Source organism: Anabrus simplex, chromosome 3, assembly GCF_040414725.1.
Source record: "Anabrus simplex isolate iqAnaSimp1 chromosome 3, ASM4041472v1, whole genome shotgun sequence".
In the NCBI taxonomy this organism is placed as follows: Eukaryota; Metazoa; Arthropoda; class Insecta; order Orthoptera; family Tettigoniidae; genus Anabrus; species Anabrus simplex.
The window spans coordinates 33,023,171-33,046,597 of record NC_090267.1 but is presented as its reverse complement, the minus strand read 5'-3'; the positions used below and the strand labels follow the sequence as shown (position 1 = coordinate 33,046,597).

Below are 23,427 nucleotides of genomic sequence, written 5' to 3'. Positions count from 1 at the left end.
CTGATAGAAGCTCCTGGATATATTTCTCCGGTTGCTGCTATATTCTCGTCGTTAATAACTCCCGCAATTCCCCTTCCTTGGCTATCACCAAACACAGCTACCTTCGCTGATTTAGGCCTAACTGGGTCTTGAATCTGAATTCTAGGCCTAAATTTTAAACTGGCACGGCAACGGATCGCGATGATTTGGTTTCACGGGCGCGATCACTTTCTTCCATGATTAGATTATTTAGGGCAGAAAACCTATTTCTAATGTTTATTTCCGGAAATTCAGTTGTAGATTTCTTCTTAGCCGGCCATCCACGAACTACTTGACACCACGTGCTCGAGTTTGTTACTTGTACCGGTATATCACTCGAAGAATGGTCAGTCCCAAATTCTAGCGATCGCAGTCTTTCTTTTAATTCTTGATTTTCAACTTTAAGAGTCTCATTGTCCTTTTTTAGAATGTTTATAATTTCTAATGCACTTTTATATTCCTCATCGACTGTTTTCGGTGCTTCATCAACGCCGTCCCCAACAACAACATTCCGAACACACTGCTCACAAATCCAGTCAACATTTTCATTAGTTTTTACGTCTCTAGGGCAATTTCCGCACTTATAATGCCACCATCGATCACATGAATCACACAACATTCCATTTTTCACTAATTTTCGACATTTTCCGCACTTTTCGTCACATTTTACGGTTAATTTACTCGGAGAATAAAGCACTACGTCGTCATTACCGGGTGCCATTTTGAAAAAAAAAAAAAAAAGCTAAGGCATCTGGAATAATTGAGTGGCGAGTCTGTGTGAGGTTAGCGCAAACTCCTAAATGAAAAAGCAAGCGAACATTAAATGTAATTTAAGGTCGAACGGAAATCAAGAGTGCTTACCCTAAAATGGCCCATCCCGTTAACGAGGCGTCGCTGACGACGTCAAAACTTCGGACAGTCAAGAGATAGAAGACTGACGGACAGACCACAAAATGCTGCCTCGCTCTCTTTAAAAAGGGGACCCTGGCCTTGGAGTAGCCAATCAGAACGCCAGGGCTGCCTATCGCCACCCAGATTCACCAATTACAACTCTTACTTTAGTCGCGATGTTTAAATAACTTTCTCGAATACGCACGATCGCAAATCTTCCATTTCCAGAACAGTCAGAACATACTTTCTAGAATATATAACTAACAAAGGCTAACACACCCTGTTCAAAAATTCAAGTCACAACTTTCTTGACAGTTCCAGTAAATATAGAAATGAAATCTAGTTGTTACGAATACCATATGTTACCAAAATATTTACACTGTACAGGTTAGGTCTTTACATGGAATACAAATAAAACATTCTATCACCACACTTCAGATCATACAGTAAGTACTACTTAACAAGGTTTACAAATAAAATCTTCTATAAACACTTTCCACTTCCAATATATTTTACACCAGTGTCGCTAATGATGTGATATGAGTAACTAAAACTGACTATATTTACTTTATATGTAGGCCTAAAATTGTGTTCATTTATTGTCTTTTTACATTTAGAGATACACTAGCCACAAACGAGGTGGCAAATAGAGTGCAGAAGAGCTCTCACTTTTACCAGCAAGTACGAACACTCCTCTGGGATCCCAAAGTACCAACAAAATCAAAGCTGGTGATGTTCAATCAGTACTTCATACCAATCTTAACCTATGGTATTGAAACCTGCACCCTCACTAAGAAAGACTCATCAAAGTTGCAGGCATCCGGGATGAAGTTCCTTAGGTCCACAATTCAAAAAACCAAACTGGATGTGGTTAGGAAGGAAGCTGGGATTGTTATATCATTGTTAGACCGGATCAGCATGTCCAGACTGAGGTGGTTTGGGCATGTAATGAGGATGGAGCCAACAAAGACAGCATATGTTAACTTGGAGTGACATGTGGCAGGGAAACGGATGGTAGGAAGACCAAGAACCCACTGGATGGACATCGTAAAGATGGACATTGCAGATTGGGGAAGGACACTGGAGGACGTCATTAACAACAGAACGTATCTCAATAAGACAGAATAGAAGAGGCTTGCCAACAGTACCCAGGAAACTGGAACTGTAAAATGATGATGATGATGATGATGATGATGATGATGATGATTACATTTAGAAATACTGCCTTTGAACGAAAATAGCCAGTATAACTCAAATACATTCATATGTTCGTTAAGGAATAGTGTAGAATGTTTACATTGATAATTTATAGCTCTTTATAGCCTAGAAGCCATGCGTTCCGGGCACAAAATTTGAGGTTATTGCATATTGGACCCCCTTACTTTTCTTGGCTGTAAAAGTGGAACAAAAGGGGTCTAATAAGAGAGTAAATACGGTAGTTACAAAACATGGATAAAATTCACACTCATATGATACATGGTATGTACAAATTAAAAAGTACATTTTGAATCATCAGGTGAACAAGTTGCTAGATGAAATTAGAACTGTTCTATGTAAAATGATGAAGATGTAATTAAAAGTTTCTTCTGTCCTTAAAATTTGTTTCAGTCAGTTGATTGAGTTGATTCAGTAAAATTGTTGTTCCACTTAATATAAAAACTTTTAAAATATTACGACTATTGAGTAGGAATCAACTGTCATCCTGTCATGTTGTGTAATATGAAATCTACCGTAGAAGGAAAACAAAAAATTACTGAGATGAATATTGAAACTAGGGAAGCAAGATTTAGGAGAAGAACCATGTGGATAGAAATATAGAAAAACAGGCATAAAACATACAACAGCTCTGTGTTTTCGTCATATCATGCCTGTACGCTGGCTAAGTTGACGCTAAGTCTGTAACACGTTCGTCTTTGTGTCGGTGTGAGCTATGTTATCCCCAGAAGTGAAAGTGTGAAGGGAGGGGAATATAAACAAACAGAGTGAGGTGTGGAATGCATACATGAGACCAATGTATAATATGGTGATGCATACCTGCCAACCCTTTCAATTTACCCAGAAACTTTCTGTTTTTTAACTCTTCTTCCGATTTTCAGATTTATTTTTAATTCTTCCTATTTTTGACTAATATAACCTCCAGTACGGTCAATACTCTTCCCCTAGGATAGAGGATAACTTCTTATTTGCTTGTGTAATTTACCCAACCTTATTTTCAAGCGTATATATTTGATGCTTTATTTTTGCGAGTGTATCGCCTTGATGTATTGTGTTTCCTGCTCGCTACAGCAGCATGTGTGCTTAACAGCTGGGGATTCGGGACGGCAATCATCCTACAAGCAAGAGAGGCTAGAAAAACCTAGCGTGCACTAGCGGCTCAGTTAATCGGGGCGAAAGAAGGGGTATCTTATTATGTGGTTCGCGTGCTATTAACATCGTTTCTGTGCGTAATTTTGTTGGAATTGTAGGCCATGTGTTTTTTCTAGCAGTTCTGTGCTTTTCACCATTTCAAAGTCTTATGTTAATAATGTATGAGACATACCTATCTGTTTTGTATGTGGTAGCTTCTCGTATTTCAGTGCCTTTTTGTTCATTCCTGCTTCATAATTTTAATGAGTTGAATGTATTTCAGGGTGTTGTGTCGGTGACAGTTTCTGGTATTTTCTATTCACGTTATGGCCAAGAATACTGTTTTTGAGCATGTGTAGCATATAATTGAACTGTATGTATCTACGGGCTTCTACTGAATACATTATTTTTAACAGTACTTAAAAATATACAAAAAAACTCTATTTTAAGCATCACTTTAATTATTACACTAACTTTTTGGGAGACAGGATACAGTACATTCAGTAGTGAAAAAGAATCATAGCTCTGTTAACAGCTTTGGAAAAAATCAGTCCCTTCTGTTTGTTGCGGTTAACCTTTCCTCCCTTTACGTTGAAACTTCTCATCAGTACTACGCAGCCAAGTTTCATAAATGGAGCTTGTCATCCGCGACTTTTGCGCTTGCTTTCGTACGTGGCCGGTAATTAATTGACACCCGAGAAATAGCGGGGCTTTGCCGATTTTCCGATCACTAAGTGTTTGAGTTTTTTGGCTCCCGTCATATTAGTTCCCAACATCATTCTGACCCTTGCTTTACTTGTTAACTGTTCCTCCCAAACCACAATGCCGTATTGCACAAAATTAGAGTTACAGAGCGTTTTTTTGCTTCAAGGGAGGAAATGTTTGCTTCGAGATATCGAGAATTTCGTGTAACCGAATTTCGAGTAATAGAAAAATAAATATACGCGAAGAATAGGACAAACGGCTGGAAAATTTAAGTTACTTCGAGTAATGGAGGTTCGAGGTATCGAGGTTCAACTGAATTCCTGCATTTCATCACATATATTGTGCCACAGTCTAAGTGAAAATGGGACAGGATAAAAGACATACATATCTACAGTTACAATGCGAATTGACCATACATTTAAAATCTTAAAGTAAGGAAACATAAAAATGGTTACAAGAAATGTACCTAATCACTCATTTATGACACATACATACGAATAATAATACAGTTCAATTTTATTGCCATCACCATAGCTGTCAACTTTTAGAAATCAAAAATAGGAATTGAACTTATTATAAAAAAATTATGATTTCATCATATAGGACATTGACTTTCTCTGAAATGTCATTGATGTTGAAGGTTGTATTAAATCTTTGATCCAAGTGAATGTGGATATCTTCCCAGATATTGAGTAATTTGCCCTTCTGTAAGATCTTTATTGTGTTCATGTTGTTTTCAGTGGGAGTATAGTAGTGCTTGAAATCATCCATATATTCACTCATACAGTAGACTCTTGGTCATGAGTGAAAACATGGAAGGTTTCAACCTCCATTGAAAATGACATGAACACAATGAAGATCTCGGTACGTGTGCTTATTCACTGTTTGCATTGAAGTTGTGTGTTGTGGATTGTATTGGCTCTAACTTTTTCCGGTCCAACGTCAAGTTAACCTCGACATCATGGTTTATTGTAACTGGTCCAACGTCGAGGTCACCTCGACATTATGTTTCGTTCTACTTGAGAGGATATTTATTGAAATTCTTTGACCTGATTGAAGTCGATCAATATCCCTGGAGTTTCTAGAGCAAATTTTTGTGCACAAAAATGAAACCGTTCTGTTATCTCCATGGAAATAATACGAGATATATATAGCCGTGTATCGTCATGATTATCAGCGGCCTTTCAGCTGTGTTTATACATTCAGTTTTGCACACGCATTGTACCAGGCATGTTAATCTGTAAATGTGAATTGTCTCAGTTGAATTTGATATAAAAGCGGCAAATATGAATGAAGAAGAAATACGTATGCACATTTATTTAGATAGCAGTGACGATGATTATTTATTTGAATTAGACAAAAGTTCAGAGAACTGTCAAGTGAAGATGAAGGTGTAGTGAACTCCAGCATTGCAAGTTAAACTTCAGCGACTGGATTGTGCACAAAAAAAAGAACGGAATGATCCCGGTCCATCATATGCTGTTTCTGAAGATTCAGAAGAAGATTTTCCAGTGTCTGCTACAAAAGCAAGAAGACACGCAAAGGTAATGGGCCGGGGTGGAGGAGGAGATACGGCACACGGCAATGACGACGCTTGTCAGGTCATTGTTGATCATGTGAGTAACAGTGACTCTGAAAATACTTTTGCACATACAAATGGCAATGAAAACGACAATAGTGTTTACCGGAATGTAACATTTCATGATAGTTAGCCTCCTAGATGAAGTTATTTATCAGGTCGGAAAACTAGAAGACCGTGGGTTCCTCCTAGCTGCATCACACCACTTCAGTTTTTATGTTATTTTTCGCTTCTGCATGGATGATGAAAATCATTATGGAAACTAATTCGTATGCAATAGAATATATGGTAATAATCGTAATAATATAATTATAGTTACTAATAAAATTTCTGAGTTTAATCTGACTAGGTAAAAATGTGCAAAATTAATTTGGACCAGACTGTGGGAACATGTTACAGAATATTGGACTGCAAAGGGTTAAATAAGTAGAAGAAATTCTAATATAATTCTTGCACAGTAAAGGGTGTCAAACCTTATAGAAATCACTGAAAGGTAAGGTGGTGGTGGTGGTGGTGGTGGTGATTATTGTTTTAAGAGGAAGTACAACTAGGCAACTATCTTTCACTGAGAGGTAAGAAAGCACTCTCTGCATCTCACGAGAAGTCATGGCAGCGTGTAGGTAAGGCACGAGTAACAGATACTACACTAAGCTACAAACATTAGTTGTAATAAACAGTAGGTTTGTTCCAACAAGCAGTTTGCGTACGGTTTGGTATCGATTCATGAACTGATTGATGAAAGCGCATGAGCGAGCTATGTACTCGTTGGGAACCGTCACTAAACAGCAGTCTGTTGGAACGGTTCGTGAACGTGAAGAAAAACTACAATGTGCATGCACTCACAATTACGCGGGAGATTCCTGTTTGAGGATAAACAAACAGCTGTTCTTGTTCATGTCTGCTAAACAACTTGTTAGGCCTACTCACTGGAAGGTAATTGGCAGTAAAATGACTCATCTAATAAAATTATAGACTAATGGACCTGTTTCTAAAATAATAATTACTTTATTCCAGAATTACGTGAATTTATAATTCTACCACGAGTACTGGCAGTCTAAAAACCGATGATGTAGACGGTTCTCTTCAGAGGATAACCGTGTCACCTAAAAGAAAATACTGATCACATTTTTTCTTCTAAATTATTGCCAAGAGGTGAACTACTAAATACTCTGCTAGTCCGGCCCCGCGGTGTAGGGGGCAACGCGTCCGCCTTTCACCTGGCGGCCCCGGGTTCGATTCCCGGCCGAGTCAGGGTTTTTAAATTGTAATGATGTCCTTTGTGGCATCCTTAATCTTCCTTTCCTCACACACAACATTCCACACTGCCGCCATTCCAATTACACACAGGTTCATACAATATCGTGCCAGTAGTGGCAAAAGATCCACATGGGTTGATGCCCGGAACAAATAGCATTAAAAAATACTCAGAAACACATACAAAAGTTTTCTGCCTTTGCTCACAAACAGCTTGCATTCATTAATTCATTAATAATAACAGTGGTTTACTATGAAGACATATGTTGATAAATAAAATATATCTGTATGGAATAGTATCCTTTTCTATTTATTTAAGAGTTGGAATCATTTGCAGGCTTATCAATTTCAATATGACAGCCACCTGTGGCAAAAATGACACCTGGAAATCCACTTTCCCTGAAATATTGCTCAATATTTACTTTCTCATTTTCTGTAGGCCAACTGAACAGTTGTGGAGATAAACTGCTAATGAAGACAGTCAATCGTTTGACATTTCTATGTAGAGAGCTCAAAGAAATGTCAAACCGATCTGCAACATCCCGGAAACTTGCAGTCTGATGCCCAATAAACCACAGAAAAATTTGAACCTTTATTGGAAAAGCAACACTTAACGATTATTAAAATAATTATTACTGTCATTATTATTATTATTATTATTATTATTATTATTATTATTATTATTATTATTATTATTATTATTATTATTATTATTCTCTTTATGCTATATGCTTGAGATTGGTTTAATACTTTCCCCTTGTGAATTTATGGAAACCTCAGGGAATGATAACCTGTGTTTCTTTGGTGTTTCCAGGTGGGAGACTGATGATAACTACTGTAATAAATTGAAAGCTACTCGCCTTTACAATCCAGCCACAGGCCCTCGATTGTTGGACCTTGTAGATGCAGCTATTTTTGACTTTCTTATTGACAACGGTGACCGACATCACTATGAGGTGTTTGAAAACATCACTGACGCTGTCGTGTTGTTACTCGATAATGGCAAGAGGTAGGGAAGATTTCCTTTTAGAATATCAGTTGTGTTGACACATTCAAATTATAGTGATGTTCAGTGATTGTTATTAATGTTGTTGGTATGATAATTTCGGTTTTTAATTTTTGAATGCTGAATAGTACAGGGTCTCTTTTTAAGCTTTGGTTGCAGCACCACTCAGAGCACAGCACGGCTGGTGCAATGACACTTGGTTGCTGGCCGGTATAATGTGCGCCTTTCCTCCCCATTGCATCATGGCAATTCACATTTATAGAAAGCTATTTCTAGTGAAATTATTAGTCTAAAACCTACTTGGCATTACATTTGATGTTCAAAACGTTGTCCTTCAGCTGTCAAACACACCTAACACCTTGTAAACAGGTTTACAGATATTTCACGAATCTCAGCTCATGTGATGTTCAAAATAACTTGTGCAATGTTCTCTTGTGTGAGGGTTGTTCACATACACTTCTCTCTTCAGCATCTCACCTTGCATGAAGTAACTGTGACTCCTTCTGTCATCTCTTGAAAGAATGGCCTGAGAATGAGGCCTATATATTAGTCAGCATTATTGTTTCATGGAAAAATATAGGTCGTATGATTCTGCGAGCACTTATTGCGCGCCAAACTCCTGCCTTTACATCGTGAAGTGGACAGACATGCAGCTGGTGGGAATTTTCTGCACTCCAGCAGCAATTTTTTTGACTATTTATGAAGCCACTTAAGTGCAGCCATGTGTCGTCCTATAAAAGAAAATTTCTGGGTCAGCATATCCATCATGAATGGACTGAAGTAACCAGTTACAATACCGAATGCTAGCAAAATTGTCAGGTCCTCTTACATGTTGGACAGCAATGGGTTTGTATGGTTTGGCTTTAACAGTTTTGTTGCTTTGTCAGCAGAAGATAATGACACATTACAGCTTGTACGGCGAGACACGACAGGGATTTTGTTGTAGTTCTTTCCAAGAGAGCTGCTATTTCATCAAGCTTTTCCTCTGTTAAAATGGTTCGTCTCCTGCATGTTTTCTTGTTAAGAATGGACCCAGTGGTGTAGAATTTCTTCACTAAATTATGTACCATATTTTTATGGGGAGGGAGGATGCTAAGAAATATGCAAATGAAACTAAAATGGCACTGTAACAGAAGAATGCTTTTCATAGCACAACACAATGAATACACGTTGTTCTACTGTATACATCATTCATTAAACACACGATAGCTTTTGTATTCGTACAGAAATTATGCTATTTGAGCTAACCCATTGAACACACTATCAATGCCACAGATGTTAAACTAAATTATTGCAGTGAAAACGCGGAACTTATTGCTTACCGGTAATTGCTCCTGCATTAGGTCACATCAGCTGGACATGAAGCAAATATCTCTTGACAAATGAGTCACCTGGCCGTGCTATCACCTTCCGTGTAGCTTCCCGGACACTCGCACAAAAAAAAAAAAAAAAAGTTATAGAACCCTGTAGTGACCCCTTGTAATTGCCATTGTAGGCAAGTATGTTAAGATGTTTTGTTCTGTTAGAAGCCTGGGAAACAAAAGACTAAGGATCTTTGGCTAATTTTTCTTGCTACTCCCAATGAAAATTCTTCAGTAGCATCTTATTTAAGTCTTAACAAAAGCTCTTTTTTTTTTTTTTTTTTTTGTATTTTTCTTTGTTACTTCAGAATTTACTGCCACATCATCATCATCATCCTCTTTCCTGTAGTTAGGAACTACGTCTGTGTACTTCTAGTCTTGAGGAAGTGTCTCATAACAAAGGGACAGGGATAGTGTCTCTGCCTCAGCATATTTCACTACTAATAGTGGTTGGGTATTTCGTCTTGACTGCTCGCAGCATGAAGCCTCTTTTCCTTCTAGCTTACAAAATCTCTCTTTCACAGAAGTTCATGTTGATGAAAGGTAAGCTTAGAAAGTTACTGTTTGCTATACAGAGGTCTCCAGCTGATCATACCTGATTTTGTTGATATGTTTGACCACAATAGGTGGTGTTTATTTTTGTGTTGACTTGTATAATCTCATTAAAAAACTATTAAAATACTATGCTGGTAAGATCCACCTTGTCAGTACACTTTCTATTAATGAACCTTATTTATTCATAAAAAAATGTATATGTTTTGAGAACAATAGACATTCAGCGACCATACATATGTATTTCAACTGTCAAAATCGAACTAAAAACAGATATTTTGTATAAGTACTGTACAACACCAAACGGTAAAACAAAGTAACAATTTTCATTTGTTTAGTTTAATTCTAAAGAACTATTACAGTAGAAGTCCATTATAACGAGAAATCATAACACCGAAAAATGTTCTCGATATAGTGGATTGTCGTTATATCCGATTTTTTTGTAAAAGTCAGGGAAACCCCCATGCACATTCAAATTGGTATGAAACGGCAATCATTTTCTTCAAAACTTGCATTTTTTGCAGATTATCTCCACACTACGGCTTGCAAGTTTGTTATTTTTTGAAATCCAATACTACATGAAAGTGTATGTTGAATTTCATTCTGAAAAAAATTATAGCACCACTCGAGAGGCTTCTGTGGCAAATGTTTGCTTTCTTCTTCAAACGGCGTCACCTAACCTAACAGTATATGTATCGTGAAAACATATTTGAAGTGCATGTAGAGAAATGAAAAGCTCCTCGCTTTAAATTTATATAGGAATAACTTTTCCAAAATTTAACCAGATGCAAGAATATATAAACTAATCTCTGAAATCAATGATGCATTCTGCCATATCTTGAAGCGTATCCCATTAATTAAATGCAGTATTTAGCATTAAAATTAAGCAATCCTTTATTCAGTCTTTATTTTTAACGAGTTAACAACTGCTATTGGACACGTTATTTACGGATTTATTATGAAAAGATGTTCTCCTCTTTGATTTTGAATTTTCTTTATGGAACAGCAATCGATGGGTATTACTAATTGACTCCATCGCCCTCGAATGTCGATGAGAGAGCTCGCTAGTGGACATAGCGAGAAAATGATACTGAAGATTATCGATCGCATGCAACATACTTCTTGGGGTGCATAAGTATCGGTAGCGGAAAAAATTGTGCATGCTTAATCACTTATAATAATGGATGTGTTGGTGATAGGGCTCTCGCTGTAACCGAAGGATAAAAAAAAATCAAATCAAAATCAAAATCTCTTTATTTGCAAATGAGGTGTCTACCTCGGTGGCAAATGGTACACTAAAATACATTATTGTCAAGCACTAAATATTAAATTAACAAGAGAAGAAAATTTTTCCTATAATACAATATTATACAATTTACGCTAACAATGTTTTCTATTAAACACACAGCTCATCCTTAATAAATTTATATTGTTTACAAAATTCTAATTATAATATCTCCTGTACTACTTACAAATATAGTCAACTGATATACAGTATGTGGAATTGCTTCAAATGATACTATAAAACTGGTATAACATTAATATTTACATTGCATTTATTTATTTACTATTTTTTTTTTTACCCGTTCTGGATCCTAAGTAGCATAACGACCTGCTGCGTCTTAACCAGAGCCCCTTTTGCCACCACTTTTCAGGGTTCCTGAAGGGCCTTCACAGCTACCGTAGCGGTCCCAGGGCCCTCGAAGTCCCCACTGTACTTCACCCCTACAGGCAGTCCCCTACTTTGGCTGTCCAAACTCCTTAGACCAGGGGATGGAATTAATTTATTCACACACATTTTTTTTTTTTAATTTACAATAACCTGCACCGGTCGAATGCCCTCTAACACTTCATTTATTTTCTCTGTTGCTGTTTATTCTCTTCTTGAATATCTGTACAGATTTTGGAAAAGGATCAAACACTACCCCTGGTAAACTGTTCCACTCCTTCACACCCTTCCCAATGAATGAAAATTTACCCCAATCGCTTCTGCTAAAATTCCTTCTAATTTTATATTTGTGGTCAGTCCTGCCGATATAATTATTTTCCAACTGAAGCCTCTCACGGATATCTCCCCATGCTGCTTCTCCTGTATAGGCTCTATATAATCCTGTAAGTCTAGTTTTCTCCCTTCTCTTACTTAAAGTTTCCCACCCAAGTTCCTTTAACATTTCTGATACACTACTCTTTCTCCTGAAATCCCCTATTACAAATCTTGCTGCTTTCCTCTGCACACTATCTATTTCTTTTATTAGGTATTCTTGGTGAGGATCCCAAACACTGTTTGCATATTCCAATAATGGACGAACCATACTCAAGTAACTTTTTTCTTTTAATTCTTTGCTGCATCCTTTAAGTAGCCTCATTATGACATGTAATGATCTGTATGCTTTCCCAACAATGTCATCAATATGACCCTTCCAGTGCAAATTACTTTCAAATCTCACACCTAAGTATTTGCACTTGCCATCTTTTGGGATAACTACCTCATCCAAAGTATATTCAAATTCAGTTTTAAAGCTCCTGTTTGTAAAAGTTGTAACAGTTGATTTGCCTCCATTAACCTTCATATTATTTTCTTCAACCCATTGTTGGATACTTTCAAGGTCCCTTTGTAATTCTGAACAATCCTCAATGTTGTTTATTTCTCTATAAACAATTATGTCATCTGCATACAATCTTATTTTTGATGTTATATTGTTCCCTAAATCATTTGCGTATATTAAGAAAAGTAACGGACCGATTATACTACCCTGTGCAATTCCCTTCCAAACTTTCTCTTCCTGCGATACATTATTTCCTACTTTGACTTTCTGAACCCTTGAATTTAGAAATGCTTTTATCCAACGTGTAACCCTTACGTCCAATCCTATTCCCTCCAATTTCTTTAATAATATTCCATGTTCCACTCTATCAAAGGCTTTGGAAAGATCTATGGCTATGCAATCTAACTGACCTCCTGAATCCAACTGATCTGATATGTCCTGCTGAAATCCCACCAGTTGTGCCTCACAAGAAAATTTCTTTCTAAATCCATACTGGCTCCTCATGAACCAATTTTTATCATCACATATCCCTCTGATGTACTTCGATATTAAACTCTCCAGAATTTTACAAACTATACTGGTCAGGCTGATTGGTCTGTAGTTCTCTGGTTTCCTTTTATCACCCATTCCTTTATAAATTGGTATTATTATAGATTCCTTCCATTCCTTTGGTATTACACTATTATTTATGACATAGTCAAAGAGAAATTTTAAATAAGGCACTATGTACCACCCCATTGTCTTTAATACCTCCCCAGTAATTTGATCACTTCCTGCAGCTTTTCCTTGCTGAAGCAGTTGGATTTCTCTGAAAATATCTTCGTTTGTGAATGAGAAGCTTCTTGTTTCCCTCTGTCTCTCTCCCTCTCTATCTTCTGTTTCGGTTTCCAACTCTTGACAATCATCGACTGAATCTCTAAATTCCCTACTAAATAGGTTTGCTTTCTCAGTATCTGTTAAATAGTGTTCACCCCCTTCTCCCACCATTGTAGGAATTTGGACTCCTTTTCCTTTTTGATTCCTGATATATGAATACAGCTTTTTCCATTTCCCTTTGTGGTCATTACCCTCTTGAAGTATGCCATTCATATAATTCTCTTTTGCTTCCTTTTTCACTCTGTTCAGTTCCCTCATTAGCTGTTTTCTAGTTTCTCTACTCTCCCTACCCTCTTTGATTTTCCTGTTTACTATTCTACATTTTCTTTTTAATTTTCTTATTTCCCTTGTGGGGTGATGGTCCCCACAGTGGAGGAAATGCCACTGGAATCCATTATGCAGCGTCTGTTCTCCAGGTTAGGGGCGGCTGCACAAGGCGTCTGTACTCCAGAGGAGCGGCCTCATTATCACCTCACTGGATCACATCCAGAGTTGTAATTCGGGACCTAGTCCCACACAGGTGACACCTTGACAGTCAACCATGGAAGGTCTTTTAAGGAATACTCCACCGGCTGAACCAAGAGTTCAGAGAAGGCAGCATTCGGATACGGTGGGCTGCCACCTGAAAGATACCGTGAAGTCGGAGGCACGGAAATACCCCAGTACTACATACACGAATGAGACAAAATCAAGAATCAAACCAAAGCAGATAACATACTTCTCTACACACAACATAAACTCACTCATGCAAACCGGTAAACTAAAAGTGATCACCGACATAATGGACCAACACAAAATTCTTATCATGGGATTACAGGAAATTAGAAACACTGACCAGGATGCCTTGGAATCTCAAGGGTACAGACTTTATAAAGGTATACCCGGGAAGAGAGTGATGAAGAATGTCCCACAATTTGGAACAGGATTTTTGGTCAGCCTTAAAATAATAAACTCAGTTCAAGAATTCAGATCACAGTCTCCACGACTCTCAACGCTCACCTTAAAGGCATCTAATAAAATCTATACTATAATAAATGCCCATGCTCCCACTAATGATAAAAACAACTCCTCAAAAGACCAGGAGGAAACAGGAGAATTTTGGGACCTATTGGACCAGACCATAGATAACATCCCCAAACACCATATAAAATTATTAATAGGCGACTTCAACGCTCAACTAGGCAGAGAAAGAAAATACCGTGACATCATCGGAAAATGGCCAGCACACAAGAAAACAAATAAAAATGGAGAGAGACTAGTTGACCTGTGTAGAAACCATAATTTAATCTCAAAATCTACATGTTTTAAGAGGAAACCTCAAAAACTCAAAACATGGAAACACCCTGACTACACTAAAGGAGAATGGCAACTGGACCACGTCTGCATGGACAAATACCACCACAAAGAGATCTATAACGTCAAAGTCCTCCGAGGAATAGACACAGGTTCAGATCACTACGTAGTTAAAATTAAAATTAAACTCACTCCCCAGAGGAGACAACAAAAGCAAGCCCTTAAAACTAAAAGAAAAATAGATCCTACCCAGCTAATCAACAACAAAAATTACCAGAAAGCAACTGAAAAAATAAAAATCACAGACAAACTTGAAGACTTAGTACACAACCTTAAACAAATTGCAGAAGACCTAGCTCCAATTAAACCACGTAAAAAACACCAATGGTGGAACAGTGAATGTGATGAAACAGTGGAGAAAAGACATCAGGCATGGCTATTACATCAGTCCCAAAAGACAGAAATATCCTATCAAAAGCTAGTAAAACAGAGAAAAGAAACTACCCAAGTCTTAAGAAGAATAAAAAGACAACATCATAAGGACACCCTGCAGTTAATTGAAGAACAGTTCAGTAAAACTAAATCAAGGGACTACTACAAAACCTTCAGAAAGCAGCTCCAAAAATATGAACCCCCGACCCTACTGATGAAGGATGAAGATGGTAAGCTGGCCCATAACAATAAAGACAATGCAGAAATTCTGGCTAAACATTTCAATAAGCTTTTAAATTGTGAGGAACCTACAGAACTCCTTCATTTGGACACCAACACCCCGATAAAAACATCACCAGAAAACATCAATCCCCCCACAATAAAGGAAGTCTACCAAGCTCTGAATAAATTAAAAAACTACAAAGCGCCAGGAGAAGATCAGACCTTTGCGGAAATCTGGAAATATGCAGGAACCTCAGCAAAAGTTGCCCTCCATCAACAACTTGTCTCTATCTGGATTAAAGAAGAACTACCAGAACACTGGACAACAGCCCTCATTCATCCTCTGCACAAAAAAGGGGACAAAACCGACCCTAATAACTACAGGGGAATCTCTCTCCTAGACATAACATACAAAATATTTTCAATAATCATCCTTAATAGGATAAGTTTACAACTTGAGAAAGAACTAGGAGAATATCAAGGAGGTTTCAGACCCTGGAGGAGCTGTCCTGATCAGATCATGAGTCTTAAGTTGATAATGGACTATAACAGGAGAAGAAGCAGAGATATGGTGATAACATTTGTAGATTTCAAGAAAGCTTATGATTGCATCCATAGAGAATCTCTGTTTAAAATTTTAAGGCACCTTGGACTACACCCCAAATTAATAAACATGATAAAATTGACTCTCACCAATACCAAGTCAAAAGTGAAGTTTAGGGGGGAAACATCAGAGACATTTGAAATTAAAACTGGACTACGGCAGGGAGATGGGCTCTCACCACTATTATTTAACTGTGCTCTAGAAATGGTAATGAGGGAATGGTTTAGAAAATGTCCCCCCAAAATAAAGATTGGCCGAAAAATCAAAACAAATTGCCTGGGTTTTGCTGACGATTTAGCATTACTAGCAGTGGACATAAAAGAAGCAAAAACCCAGATATCAGAACTTCAAAACATTGCAAATAAAATTGGCCTCAAAATATCATTTGAAAAAACAGAAATTATGCCCCAAAAACCAACACAGCTAAAAGAAGTCACCATAAATGGTAATAAAATCAAAATAGTAACTCAGTTTAAATATCTTGGAGAAGTAATAACACATAACTTAAATGAAAAAATCTCAATCCAAGTAAGAACAAATAGATTAGCTAAAGCACAAAAATTAACATGGGATATCTACAAAAAGAAATGTCTATCAATAAATACAAAAATAAAACACTACAACACAGTTATAAAACCGGAAGCTACATATGCAGCAGAAACACTCTTTTACCTGAATAAACAATCAAAGACTGACAGACTTCAGAAAATTGAAAGGAGGATTGGAAGAACCTGTATCAACAAAAAATATCAGAAAGATGGACAGTGGCGGTTAATACCTAACAAAGTCGTGTACAAAGAGCTAGAACCCATTACAGATACTATGCGTAAGAGGAGACTGGGATTCTTTGGACATATCATGAGGATGCAGGACTCGAGACTTCTGAAACAACTAGTACAACACAATCTCGTCTCAAAAAATACCACAACAGGATGTAAATGGATCAGAGAAGTAAGAGAGGATCTGAAGGAAATAGGCCTTACAACAGAAGACACCAAAAATAAGATAAAATTGAATACAAAACTCAAGAATACAAACCTCCGCTTTACCCTTACACAAAACAAACCAACAACACGCACATTTTCAACTGAGGAAAGGGCACGAAGATCGGAGCGTCTGAAGAAGTACTGGGAGGACCGCAAAGCCCGAACAATCCCTTCAAAGAGACCTGAACGACGGACTGACTAAAGTGATCCTATGTGGTCATAAAAGAAGAAGAAGAAGAAGAAAACAGGGTCTGAGGTCATTTTACCCTTCTTAACAGGTACAAATCTCTTCTCTCCTTCCCAAATAATTCCTTTAAATTTAGCCCAAAGTGTATCCACGTTACTCCCTTCACTTATCCAACAACTGAATTGTGATTTAAGGTAAGTCCCAAATTCATCAACTTTAGTTTTTCTGTACAATTTCTTGTCTTGTGTAACCCTCTTATTAAGCCTTTTTGGTACGAGTCCTACAGCCATTATTACAGCCTTATGGTCTCCTATTCCTTCAATTACCTCAGTTTTATCAACAATTTCCCATGGTTTAACCAAGAATACATCTAGTAAGTTATTGAGACGAGTCGGTTCTTGTACTACTTGTGTAAATCCTCCCTCCCAAATTAACTTATTTGCCAGTTTCTGTTCATGGGCTTCACTTGCAGCTCCTTTCCATTCAACTTCAGGCAAATTTAGATCTCCCCCAATTATTACCATATCATTATTATTGTTTTTATGAGTATAATCTATTATTTTTTCAAAGATTTCCATGTCTCTTTCCTCTCTTCCAGGCCTGTATGTTCCTATAATTCCCACCTCCTTCATATTATCACAAACTAATTTTATCCCTAATATTTCATCCCTTTCATCGGTAAACCATTCATGTGAACAGTAAGTTTCCTTCACCAGAATAAACACACCCCCTCCCTTTTTATCTCCTCGGTCTCTACGATAGACTGTGTACCCTTCTGGAAATACTTCTCTATTACCCACCCCTTCTTTCAACCACGATTCCACTCCTATCACCACATCAGTCTCATAAGATTCCATCAATGTACCGAATTTTAATTGTTTATTTACTACACTTTGACAGTTTATCAAGAGCAATCTCAGACCCCCTTCCTCCCTAAAACTTGACTGTTGCAATTGGGTAACTTGAAATTCCTTACTATCCTGAGTTTCTTTTTCTAGTTGACTGAGCCAGCTTGAAGTACAGCTGGCTCTTTCTACTAGTTTTCCTGGTCAGTATTATAACTCAAGGGAGTTGCCTGTTTTACAGTACATATCTTAAGATTAATAAAATCTAGAACAATATTTGCTATCTTTCGTTTACCTGAATTGTTTAGATGGAGGCCATGTTTTGTATAACAGTATCTCTCAAAACTGCTGCATTCAATAACCTGAGTATTCCGAAAATGTTCACAAATTTTAACAATATCTGTATTGACCTTGTCCACTTCAATGTTCACACACGAGTCTCTACTCAAATCATGCCTGTGGGGCACGTTCACTACAAAAACGTTGGTGTGGGTCAGCTTCCCTAGTGTATGTTTAAGTTGTGATCTTACATTCTTGGCGTCGTCGCGAGCTACGGCGTTCGTCCCACCGATGATAAGCACTGCATCGCCGCTCCCGAAGTTCCTAGTTGCTGCTTCTACGTTTTCCACAACACTGCTGATAGAAGCTCCTGGATATATTTCTCCGGTTGCTGCTATATTCTCGTCGTTAATCACTCCCGCAATTCCCCTTCCTTGGCTATCACCAAACACAGCTACCTTCGCTGATTTAGGCCTAACTGGGTCTTGAATCTGAATTCTAGGCCTAAATTTTAAACTCGGCACGGCAACGGCAGCGGATCGCGATGATTTGGTTTCACACGCGCGATCACTTTCTTCCAGGATTAAATTATTTAGGGCAGAAAACCTATTTCTAATGTTTATTTCCGGAAATTCAGTTGTAGATTTCTTCTTAGCCGGCCATCCACGAACTACTTGACACCACGTGCTCGAGTTTGTTACTTGTACCGGTATATCACTCGAAGAATGGTCAGTCCCAAATTCTAGCGATCGCAGTCTTTCTTTTAATTCTTGATTTTCAACTTTAAGGGCCGTTTTCCCCAAATGAGTTTAAAGTAGGTTTATTTTAATCTGGTTTAAGTCTGAGTTTAAACTAACATTCATTTTCCCCATATTGGTTTAAACTTTATATCAAGTTTAAACCTGGCTCAGAATTAAACCTTCTATATTGTTGGTTTAAACTGCTGTTTATATTCAACCTTCTTGACATTTTATTAATGCATCTACCAGTACTGCAGCACTTTAATGAAAAACGTGCTAAAATTATAACCTAGTATTAGCATTAGAAAAATGGGAGAATTTATTGAAGTCTTTGGTTAAGGTTAAGAAGCCGCGTTCCAACAAAAGTTTACAATCTTGGAAAATCGGATGTAACGGAGTTCTTTGATGGATTTATAATTCATAAGCGAACAGCAAGGATTGTCTAGTATCGAAGGAGGATTCATTTAAAACGTCAACTGCACGAAATAATGCTATTTCGCTAGAAGCAATGATTCTGGTTGCTTTAAGATATGATGCGCAGGCATTTTTTTCATTAACAACGGGGACCACAGACCTTAAATTGCAGTCTCCTTATAATATTATATACTGTAAAATACTGTTCGTGGTATGAATACTGTAATGTGAAGCATAAAAATATTCCTATATAAGTCGTGTAATACGTCCGTTCTTCATGCGGCACGTGGTGGCTGTGGTCGCTAAAGCGTGAAGTCAGCAGCGTCCGAATCCGTGACAAGACGGTTCGAATCTAATTTGTCGAAAATATTTTTACCATCAGAATGTTGACCGGCATGGTAGGAGAGGTGGTGGTATACAATTTCTAATCGCTAGATTATATATTTATAGGATCAGAAAAACAATAAAGTATTTCATGCTTGCTAGTAAACTTGTAATAGAATAGATTATAGTTAAGAATGTTTCATCGTATCTATTGCCAGCATACCAGCAATAGAAATATTAAAGCTATAGGGAGAAGAGTATTATGCATACAGTACGACATATCGCGAACTTGGTTATGTTATAAACGAATATGGAATCAAGTAATACATCTCCAAATAATACATCCTCAGTGGTCTGTCTGCTGGATCCAAGGTTTGTGAGATTGATCCCGGCCGAGGGCGATGGATTTTGATAGGAGATAGATCCCGAGCATGCTTGGAATTTGTTTACTTGAAATTCACATAAATGTTGATTTTCTGAGGAAAGGAATACCGTAGGCCTATTGCTGAAAGACCAGGATTTTAATATTTCAACGTTCCCGTGTGTTCCGTAAGACAATAGACATCAAAAGACACGTATTAGGCCCACGGTACTTGTTTATGGTAAAGCATGACACAGAAAAATAAGATATAAAAGTGCGTTCCAATAAATTGTAGACAGCAATAGGTAGAATTATATGACACAACACTTCGCACAAATGTAAACAATTTATTTATCAGTAAAGCTAATATCCCGCCGAATTTGTTCTTTATTCACTACGTACGATAGCATTAACTCGCCACAAACAGCTGATATTATTACAAAAATGTCGGTCATTGAATTACTTGGCTCTGATTGGCCAATTCCAATCGACCATGCCTTCGACTATTCCTTCAGTGCAGCCAACGTTAGCGCCAACGACAGCTCGCCCGTTTAAACTAAACGAGTGTCAGAAATTGGTGGAGAAAATGGACGCAACTTTAAACTAGGTACTAAAGTTAAACGGGTTTAATTTATACCAGGTTTAACTCGATTTGGAGAAAATGGCCCTAAGAGTCTCATTGTCCTTTTTTAGAATGTTTATAATTTCTAATGCACTTTTATATTCCTCATCGACTGTTTTCGGTGCTTCGTCAATGCCGTCCCCAACAACAACATTCCGAACACACTGCTCACAAATCCAGTCAACATTTTCATTAGTTTTTACGCCTCTAGGGCAATTTCCGCACTTATAATGCCACCATCGATCACATGAATCACACAACATTCCATTTTTCACTAATTTTCGACATTTTCCGCACTTTTCGTCACATTTTACGGTTAATTTACTCGGAGAATAAAACACTACGTCGTCATTACCGGGCGCCATTTTGAAAAAAAAAAAAAAAACAGTTTAATGTAGGAATTTTGAAGAGACAGACAAAAACTGTCGTTATAACAGGGTTCCAGTTATACAGAAAACAAGACTGCAAGACTGAGATGGTTTGGACATGTAAAAAGAATGAGAAAGAAACTGGTAGCAAGAAGGGAATTGGAAAGAGATGTTAAGGGGGAGAGAGATGTTAAGGGAAAGAGACCAGTTGGAAAACGGAGAAGAAGGTGGATGGATGGTGGATCAGATTTGGAAGGACATTAGAGAAGCTGGATTGGATGTGGCGGAAGTAATGGAGCAGGAAAAGTGGAAGGACAGAAAGGAGTGGAGGAGGCTTGTTAATACAATGCGGACCGGTCCCGAGAAAACTCGTGTTTGCCTGGCCGAGCGTTGCGGACCGGTCCTGAGTTATCTCGTGTTAGCAGCAGACTGAAGTTTAGCGCTTTCTTCTGAGTTATACCAGAACTATTTGAAGGTCAAGGGTGATAGAACTCTGTTATGTATGGTTCTACACAATCGATAGTCGCATTTCTTTTCGATTATTCTTCATATCATAAATTTTCTTTGAATTTCCTGACAACATGTTTACAAAGTTCGAAGAGCCATGCAAGATGGCAGCACCCAGGGATCGCACGTGTTTAGACAAGGATGAAATTATTCACGAATTATGTGCTGATACAGGCTCCGAATATACAAGTGATGCTGAATATTTAGAGTTCGATGATGAAATATCTTCTAACGGAAATGTTTCAAGTGATGACCATGATATAGCTTTATCTTCAAGGTGTGGAACTCACGTAGCGCAGAACAAGTCTGATAATTGTGTTACGGGTATAAATATTCTAAATATTGTAAATAATGTAGTGTTTTCTGACAATTGGGTTATGGAAAAGAGTGAACCTAGGCTAGAGGATTTTGAAGGTGCTCGTGGTATAAAGGTATGGCCTAATTAATCTGGAAACATTGACAAGTAGCAGGACTTATGTTTGGTGAGGAATTTTTTCAGTATGTGTAGCTGAGCAGACAAACTTATACTATGAGCAGAATTCACATTCTCAGAACCCATCCCCTAAAACACTAAAGTGGACTAATGTCACTAGCAGGTAAATTAAAAAAATATTGCTCTGTGTATATTGATTGGGCAGGTGAAGAAATCATGTCTGAAAGATTACTACCCAACCGATCCCCTAATAGAAAACCCCATATTTCTGAGAATTATGAGCTGAAATAGATTTCAACAAATACTTACCTACCTGCATTTCAACAGCTATTCAGGAAGGCCACCAGAAAAATACACAGTAGTTCTTGAAAAACTAGTGAAGTTCTGACAATTTATTTGAACGCATGCACTCCAGCTTGAAGGTAGTTAGAAAGTGGCCAGGAATAGGGCTGTGCCTGGGGTGAAGGGCACCCGGTCTGCAATGTGTTAACCACACCCGGGCGACTGGACTGGAACATTGATGATGATGATGATGATGATGATGATGATGAATCACTATAGCGGACTTCTGCTGTATATCACAAGTCATAATATCAGTGAATAAACAATTATTAATGGTACATTAAGAAACTACTTTCATAGAAAAAAGTCAATATTAAGATGATGTTAAATGAGATTACTTAAATATAAGATCTTCAAATATTATCTTATTCTTTTTTCCTTTTCTTTCCTAGATGATTATATGCTAGTTTATATAATGAATTTCACTTGTATCTTTTCATTTAAACTCTAATCAAAATTATTTTTCTGTGCAAGATAAATTTCTAAATTTTCCAAAATGTTCATGAATTTACCTTTTTGGGCCAAATGTATTAATTCCATGTCACTATTAATGTCTGTGAATTTATTATTACTTTTTACCATGTGTTCACCCATTGCTTAATATCTTGTATGTTAACCTGTTCCTTATATCTTATAGCCGTCCAATGTATTGTTGCTTACATGAATGGCATGCCAATTTGTAAATACCTGGCTTAATATACATACTTTTATTCTCAATTTTATGATGATGGAGAAGAGGCTGTCATAGTTTTGTAACGGTTGTTTCAGGATGCATTGAGAACCACTGTTAATGTGGAAACTTTATGCAGGAAAGTTGGGGACAGTTGTTCAAGGATTCGTTTAGCACAATTCCACGAGTTATTTCATCATCCGTCACTTTGTCTCATGCACACCATTCACACTTGTTCCTTCTGTTGTGTGCCAAATCTCGCTTCACTTAGTTGAGACAAACATTGCCTTATATTAGCAGTTCAGTTTGGTGTGATGCAATTATCGCCCGAGTTATTCAAAACTTCAATTACTTCACTGTCATTCAAATTGCATCCTACCGTACTTCCATGCCATGGAGTGTTGATTTGAGTAATTATGATTTGTAAGAGGTTTCAAGGCCCTGGAAGAAGTATAGGAGTCTCCAAATATGGTTGAAATAGATATAGACTGAATCTATCTATCTGTCTGTCTAAACTTGATCATTCAAGAACTCTACTTGGTCGCATATAACACCCCTTCACCTACAATACTCCCCCCCCGGTAATTTTCAACTATTATCAGGGGAAAAATAATTGGTAAAAGCATTTTTTAGAATTTGCTTACATTGCACTGACACAGATAGG

General features: G+C 37.5%; 1 protein-coding gene across 2 annotated transcripts in view; it reads left to right on the top strand.

The window, feature by feature from the left end:
- The window catches only part of LOC136865946 (glycosaminoglycan xylosylkinase), an 86,052-nt gene that overhangs the window by 52,835 nt on the left and 9,790 nt on the right, over positions 1-23,427 (top strand). For both annotated transcript variants that reach the window (XM_067142510.2, XM_067142509.2), the window contains one exon: positions 7,608-7,802. In XM_067142510.2, the coding sequence (XP_066998611.2) occupies positions 7,608-7,802 (195 nt within the window). The remainder of the gene's footprint in view (positions 1-7,607; positions 7,803-23,427) is intronic.